The sequence below is a fragment of the Lytechinus variegatus genome, chromosome 4 (assembly GCF_018143015.1).
Source record: "Lytechinus variegatus isolate NC3 chromosome 4, Lvar_3.0, whole genome shotgun sequence".
Lineage (NCBI taxonomy): Eukaryota > Metazoa > Echinodermata > Echinoidea > Temnopleuroida > Toxopneustidae > Lytechinus > Lytechinus variegatus.
The window spans coordinates 50691202-50699867 of NC_054743.1; the positions used below are offsets into that span (position 1 = coordinate 50691202).

The 8666-nt window shown below is 37.2% G+C and overlaps 1 protein-coding gene across 2 annotated transcripts; it reads right to left on the reverse strand.

The window, feature by feature from the left end:
• Positions 1-2909: 2909 nt before the first annotated feature.
• On the reverse strand, positions 2910-7697 carry LOC121414253 (dual specificity protein phosphatase 14-like). 2 transcript variants are annotated; one of them, XM_041607368.1, is made up of 2 exons: positions 7548-7697; positions 2910-5214 (listed from the first exon to the last, which is right to left on the reverse strand). In XM_041607368.1, exon 2 carries the CDS (start codon positions 5012-5014, stop codon positions 4466-4468), a length of 549 nt encoding a protein of 182 aa, XP_041463302.1. In that variant the 5' UTR covers positions 5015-5214; positions 7548-7697; the 3' UTR covers positions 2910-4465. The 2 variants fall into 2 exon arrangements, with proteins under 2 accessions (XP_041463302.1, XP_041463303.1); XM_041607369.1 differs by having other exon boundaries at positions 7505-7697.
• Positions 7698-8666: the final 969 nt, after the last annotated feature.

The following is an 8666-nucleotide window of genomic DNA, read 5'->3' on the forward strand; positions in this document are numbered from 1 at the left end:
GTGGTTTTAAACGTATATATTGACTTTTAATTATAATTAGTCTCCTTGATCCTCAAATTACATCAGTAAAAGCAAAGCCATCTGCTACATAGTTTCAGTAATACAAAAGTCATAATTTCGTGAAATGACTTTTGTATTTTGAATTTGAATTTTGAATTTCCCTTTGAAGTGTGCTCGGCGCTCCCTCAACCATGTCATGGTCATGACCTTACATGCTCATACAAACAAGTGAAGATAGAATTTATGATTTGCTGAAAGTGAAATCAATTTATTGTATTTTGAAAAACAGGGGGGTACTCTAGTTGTTTATACTGTAGAGAGCCCCATCGCCACTATTGAACAACATACAAAAAAAAACACAAGTAAAAAATTGTAGTGTTTTTGTTTTTATCATTGTTCAGTCATGCAAAAACACTCTACATCAAATAGAAGTGAAGCATTCAACATAATATTTATATGAATACAAATGGTTTAATTTAAGGGTATACATTCCAGAGAAGATGATACAGTAATAGAGTATTTGAAAAAAATCTTTGGGCATGCATACTGTACAAGATTATTGAAGCATCACAGTGAAAATAAACATGACTCATGGCCACAAAAAAAAATAGTTTGCCATGTACTCTCTTCTTTCATTGCAATTCAATTCACTACAATTTTTTGTCACAAATTGATAAATGTACATGGTCAAATCTCAAAGAAAGTTTTAAATTATATTTCATTGGTGTACATCAGTCTGGTTATTTACAAACGATGTGCTTATACATACATTGTATGTACCAAGGCGCTTACAGATTCCCGCAAACGATATATGCACACCCTCCACTCCCTGGGGAGTATTCCAGTCAGTCCCCAATGATGCGCACACAATGCCAGACAGGCTACAGTGACTAGTTCACATCCTACAGGTTACCCATTTTATAGCACTTGGGTGGAGAGTGACAAAGGGTGGATGAACTAACGCCTTGGGAAAGGATGCTAGGCCGCGATGGGTTTCCAACACACAATCCTCTCATTACAAGGCAAGGGTCAGAACCACTATACCACAGCTAAACGTATTCCAGAGTATTCGATAAAGAAATATGTAGTGTACATACATGTACGTACAGGTTAACATCAATACATATATGTATGAGATCCATAGTTGGGGACCAGATTTAAAACCTGGAGGGTGTTTCACAAAGATTTGAGCATGAATAAGATTCGCACAAAAATAAACGTGTACACGATATGGTACGCCCAGTCTTATTGATCAATACGCAGTAGACTGTAGTATGTGTCCTCTTGGCATGATCTGACCAATGAGGTCATGCCTTTCATAATGCACACAAAGTCTAGGCATTACATGTAATAACTCTATGTGAAACACCCTCCTGGAAATGGAATAGCTGGGCCCAGTCTTACAAAGAGTTGCAATTGTTCCAATCAATCGCAACTATGGACAGCCAGCAACATCAACATCTATTATTCATGTTTGTTCAAAATACTTTCCAACTATGATGTACTGTACACCTGTATTTATGCATTCATTGTTTTCTTGAAAATTCACTGTGCTTCTCTTTGTTTACATACATTGTGCAAATTTCCTGTAGAAAAAATTATGACACTGATGGATATCCATAGAGTTACGATTGATTGGATCAATCATTGTAAGACGGGGCCCTGGCTTGTAGCTGGCTCTCCCGGAAGTTGTGTCTTGATGAAAATGCAGACCATTTTTTTTTTGTCAAAGCAATTAATAATTTATATCTTGGGACATTAATTTGCCACAAAAGAGTAACTCTTCGTAAGACATGGCCCAGTAGATAAATCAATGCAATAGACTCCATAATGCAAAATGGAGGCGAATCAAATGGCACATGATCCGCAAATGATATCCTGGTACAAAGCATACTCTGAGCATATAACCCTGACATACATGTACCATTACAGGTTATTTCAGAGAAGAATAAAGCACAAAAATGCACATTTTTGGTTAAAATTTGGTAGCACGAATGAAAAACTGTACATATTGCACCACAAAAACTCTCCATAAAACTTAAAGGTACCTTTTTGGAGTCAAAATTTGAATTAACTCACTGCAATGTATTTCACAAGCTATTTAAAAAGGATATATGCTGACAGACGGTATACCACGGCTAGGGATACACAAAAATCAAAATACATACATGTATAGCGTAGTCTACTAATCTGCGTAGAATCTGAAGAAATTACTATCCCTAATTTTGGTTCAAAACCCCTTGTACATGTACCTGTAAAATGATAGCCCCATTTTCCCCACAAATTCACATACTGTCATAGTCTTCCATTAAAGGACAAGTCCACCCCAACAAAAACTTGATTTGAATAAAAAGAGAAAAATTTAACAAGCATAAGAAAGTCATGACATTTTAAAGTTTCGCTTATTTTCAACAAAATAGTTACCGGTATATGAATGAGCCAGTTACATCCAAATGAGAGAGTTGATGACATCACTCACTCACTATTTCTCTTGTATTTTATTATATAAAATATGAAATATTTTTTTCTTGTCATCGTCATGTGAAATGAAGTTTCATTCCTCCCTGAACACGTGGAATTCCATTATTTTAACATTTTGTGCTTCAGGCGATGAGGTCCTAATCATCAAATTTGTAAAAATTGAAATATTGTATAATTCAAACAATAAAAAAGGAAAGAAATAGTGAGTGAGTGACGTCATCGACTCTCTCATTTGGATGTAACTGGCTCGTTCATATAACTATTTTGTTGGAAACAAGCGAAACTTTGAAATGTCATAACTTTCTTATTTTACATCCGATTTTGATGAAATTTTCAGCATTGTGCTTGTCTGATTTTTCTCTATTAAATCAACATTTTTCTGAGGTGGACTTGACCTTTAATCAATTCATGAACATACAAGATTTGTACACAATTCAACCATGCCCCCCCCCCCATAAACAACCACCCAATATTGAATTCTATAGAACCATGGCATTTTGTCACTTCAGGTGCCGTATTTTTTAAAAGACAAATAATATAATAGATTCCAATGCATACATGTATACTGGGAATTCTTCTACATGTGTAGGTTTATGATATAAAATGAACATGGCCATTATCTAAATAGGGCACTTTTAATAAGGAAAGGGAAGGTGATGCACACTTTACAGGCATCCACGGTCATCAAAAAAAGGAAACCAATAAATGTACTTAATATCTGGATTACCACAGCTCAAAGGGCATCAAGGCCTCAGTCAAAAAGGAGCTAACTTTGGCCTAAGTCTACAAATTATGTACATGGCCATCAAGGCCATTCTAAGGTCATAATTAATTTGAGCCCTGGGGCCCAAACACAAAGCTTTATAGCAATGATCGTAGAAACATTTTCTACCATTGATTGCATATTTGCATTGACTACAATGTAGAATCAATCATGAACATTAAGTGTATGATTATTCATTAACCTTTGTGTTTACGGGAGGCAAGTTTATGGTATTCCTTTGGAGGTCACACACAGGCACACATCACTCAATAGGCTGCTGTGGAAATTCTGATCATACAAAAATGATAATAATCATGCATAGATATGCACAATCAAAACGAAACTAAATAAAAATTACTTTTAAAATATTCCATCTGCCTTGTCAAAATTTCTAAGCCTTGGATGAAGATCAATTTAACAGAACACTATGTCCATTTACAACAAATTCTATTCAGCAATATTTCAATTACATGTACTTCACTGAATATTCACGTACATGAACAGGGGTAAGCACTGTTTTATAAAGCTACCTGTAACTGTATTAAGTTATACACAGTTTTATACACAACAGATGTGTGTGTGGACCTAGGACCAAACATCCAGTGGTGTGAAAATCAGGAAATCGCCATGGAGAATTTGAAATCTACATCGAAGTAATCCTCAAAGATACAGTGACACACCTATACAGGGTAAATAGCATTCAGTGACATCAATACAATTGCTTGCACAAAAAATGTCTAATATTGCAATCATCATCTGTATATACCTCACAAAATCACTCAGTGATCAACAATTGCTCACTTCCAGTTTCAAACGCATAAAATTTGAGCTCCATGGGAATATGTGGCCCAATGCATCACTCCAAACTGAAACTGCACGATGATCAATTCACACTTGACCGCAAATATATAGGACAAGTCCTCTTATGAACAGATCTCAATAACAGAATTAGTTTTCTTTTCAGCTCCAGTTTACAGGTGTGGCCCTCAGAGGTACATGTATGCATTTTATCATCCTACATTACACTTACAATGTTTTGAACATGATGTTTCGTTCACATACAGTAAGCTCAAAGTCAAGAATTAAGTCTCATTCGCAAATGCAATCAACATTTCAAATATATCCATTCTTGAATACAGCATATTATGCATTCCTTTCTGTATGTACATGTAGCAATAATTGAATACGATATCATCACTTCAGTGACTGTGTGAACCCTGCTCACAAATGCACAAAATTTTTCAGCTCTTGCGCATAAACATCCGGGATGGCACCAGCATGGGTATACATCATCTTCACACTGTTCTTACCATAAAGTCGATGCTCATACGTGATCAACTGCTTCCAGAATCCTGGATTCGGGCGTATGACCGGACGACGCGATTTCACGTGGTTGTGGGCCTGTTTGAGAGTCATGTGCTCATATTTCATGAGATACGCCATCACGGACGATGCCGATCGACTGCGGCCAGCGTAGCAATGAACGACGGTTTTCCCGCCGCTTTTCTTCACACTGTAAATCTTGTCGGCGATCCGGTCAAAGTGCACGCCCAACTGCGCCGTGGGGATGTCGTCCACGGCAATCCGGACAAACTCAATGTCGCGCAGTTTGGGCGTAGGGGTTTGAAACGACAGCGAGATGTTGATGATGCATGTTATTCCTTTGGTGCGAAGAGCTGTTGGGCTACTGACACCATATGCACTTGTCAGGAATAGGCTATTGGTTATCTCATTAATGACATGGAAGTGTGCATGTCCAGCAGATGCCATGATGGCACTTCCACTGTTTCTTCACTTATTAAGCTTTCTAAATCTAACCAGTATTGATCTGTACACCTTCAGTTCAGTCCTACTTGTAAACTGTTTAACCCAACTGATTTCTTCACACAGTGGGCAACTCCTAGAGACCGATGATAATGTGCATTTCGAATCAGCACCTCTCCATTTTGACATCCATCATGGAGCCAAATCTATCAAAGAGTGATGAGGGGAAAAAAAGAAAAACAAATTACTTTTGACTTCATTTGAATGACTAATTTAATTCACTGAATAGCAGTACAGATCTAATCCAAAGAATAATTGCTATCGAATCATGTCATGGTTTTGTGAAGACAAGATATTTTAAAGTTGAATATTTTCTAATTGTAGAAGCATCATGGACAAAAGAAAAGTCCTGCTGAGTTTGTTTGAATTGTAACAAAAAGTTTAACCCACATCCAGACAAAAATCTAAATGTACCTATTTTTTCAAAAAAGATTTCACCACTCTCCTACAGCTATTTTTATGTTGGATAAAAGTACCATTTTGTATACGGAGCTTCCAAATGGACTCCTCATATGAGGTCAAGTCCACCTCAACAAAAAATTGATTTGAATAAAGAGAAAAATCAAACTAGCATAAAGCCAAGATGGCCTACTGAAAATTTCATTAAAATCAGAGGTACAAGCAAAACAACATTTTAAGATTTGGCTTCTTTTTTTTTAATTGTACATAAATGTACATGCAGCTGGGATTCTAAATGCAAATGTAAAATTACATATAATTGCTTATTGGTAACAAATAAAATAAAATGTTAGTGATTTATAATGGAAGAAAAATCCAAAAAGCCATTTCAAGCAAGCAAATATCTCCCTATTCCTGATGTTCATAAATGTATGTTAGGTCTACCCTATATCACAGCAACCCCATACCGCCAAACTTTGGCAAAAGGAAGCAAGTGCCACATCAGACAAATTTGAGTAGTTGTTTCTAAAATACCTTTTGTATGTTGCACGTTCAGGCAAAATTTGGGGAAACATGATCGTTCTATGAAAAGATATTGAAAAAACATGCTGTTAAATTGCGTCGACGCCTACATGTATGTAATGTAAATAACAAACGCACATTGCTCATTTACAACAAATGATACTTTTGTAACTTGCTTCATTTTGCCAAAGTATGGCATAGTTAGGAGTTGTTATTTTTTACCATTTATTCACAATCCCCACCTATCCTTGAAAAACACCCCTTTTTCCCCATTTTCATTCTTACCAATGCGATGCTATCATCAGCTTGGAATCTGATTTTTAACTGTTCAATGTCAAACTTTTTATTAACTGAAACAATTTTTTTTTCTGATTATCTAAAAAATATTTTTTTTCTCAGGAATTATTTTTTCCTACAAGCTACATGTAATTTTTGACAAAAAAATATATCTTCTCTTGTTTTAATCAAGTTTGTAGTAATTTGCGTAAAAGAGGCCACATGACCATGCGTCTTGAGCTCGCCCCATTTGTGGTGCGTCGCCTAAATCTAATGACAGGAAACCTGTCACTGTCAGTATGGTCGTATACTTTGCCTGAAAAGAAAATTTCATCATGTTCAAGAAAGGAATTGAGCCTTGATGTCACTGAATATCTATTTTAGCATGGTTACCTAGATCGGTATCCCTGTCATTGCCGTCTATTACTAGTACTATGGCCCGCAGCTGGGTTAGGTGAAAAAAACTGTCCAAAAGTCAAGGACAATCTCAATTTATCAAGACATGATTCGTCTTAAATGTTAGTTTATGAGGATATCCTTGTTTTCTGAGACAATCCCAATTTTTTAGACAGCTACCAAGTCTCACGCATTATGCGTGAGACTCAAGCATTTTGGACTCTTGTTCATCCCCTCAAATCTGTCTCACACAACTATCACAGCCTATCCCCATATACATTGTACACAATGTCTGTGATCTCACTCAGATTCACAGAAAATCTCACGCATAGCTGATCTTTGAACTTGGCATCTCTGCAGCAGCAAAGCCTACATGTATTATTATTGTAATGTAAGCCCAACTGACCATCACTCAGATCAGATCAACCATTATCATTCAGTTTCAGACATGTCAATCAATAAATGTCTCCAATTTCATTCAATGAATGATTGAATCCAATAAAGTCATCAACATCATCATCATCATGTCATTCTTAAATCTGACTCTATTATGCTTAAATTACAGAAAGGAAGGAGGTCATGTCTGTAATTTCGTAACTTGTTATTCATTGTTTAGGACTTCAGCAAAGAATTCTCTCCGCTCTTGTATGTACACGAATTATCAAGCCCGGCAATTTGCCTCCTGTGCAATACGCATTAGTAGGTCATGGAATCGTGATATCCCTATTCGACACGCGTGCGTGAGAATCGCATGCACCGGTATGGTGACCAACCAGCAACAGATCTCGATCAGCTGAAAGTTTGAGCGAAGCTAATTCGAACACTTTCTGATGATCATATTACCTAAAAAAGTTTATTTATCGTGAGAATTTACTTCAACACCTACTAGGTATGTTACCAGTCCTGGAGTTCATCTGATCATCAAAGTAACGTCAGCATCAGGCGTCAAAAAAGTTCAATCACATCGACGGTTGCGCAGTATTTAGTGCAGACACAATTAAAGCTGGATCGACAGTAGTAGGAAATCGCGGGGCCCGGGCCGGCCGGCCGCGCCGGCGCCCGGCCCCCCGGCGTCGAGTATACTAGTACGAGACGAGTACGAGATCGAGAGCATGCATGCAGCCAAGCTCGCATGCATATCATGCGAGCTAAACTAAAGTTCGCGAGATGGGTGGATGCCGCGCCGGTAAAGAACTATTATTGTAATCACTCCCTCCCCTTCCCCCCCCCCCAAAAAAAAAAAAGTTCTGCAACTCAAGTTTGTACGATAATAAATTTCTTGGTTTTTTACTTATCATCATATGTAAAAATGGTATCGTTGGAAAGCATGAATATTCTTCTTTACAATCATGTGTCATTCGTCATGCATATGTTATCATGAAATCGTGACTATGCAGTCGAAATTGATGTTGCAAACAAATTTCCCAATTGTTTCGAGGATGCCTGGACCAATTAAGTTTGAATGATGTTGATGCACTGATGCCTGAAAATCCACGCCTATTTTCATTTGCGCAACAGATTGGATGGCCCGTATTCTGAACTCGGGTTTAAATTAAACCCTGGTTAGACGTTGGTTAATTGGAGCATAAAGCCCCATCAGTACATTCAAAAGGGGAATATCACAAAAAAGGGACATTTTCACTAGCACAAGTTACACTACATTGGCCTACACAATTTTCTCATACATTCGTAATTCCGAAGTTTCGTTATTCCGAAGGTTCAGATATTCCGAAGTTTTGTTATTCCAAACGTTCGTATTTCCGAAGGTTCGTTAGTCCGAAAACGTAATGATTAACGAACCTTATTTCGTTTTCGGACTAATAAACCTTCGGAACAACAATCCTTATTTTGGTTTTGGGATTAACGAACCTTCGGCACATCGAACCTTATTTCGTTTTTCGGATTATCGAACCTTCGGAATAACCCCACAAATGTTCGGATTAACTAACCCTTTTACGTTTTCGGATTAACGAACATCGAGGTATAGGCAATTTACGTGTTTCGG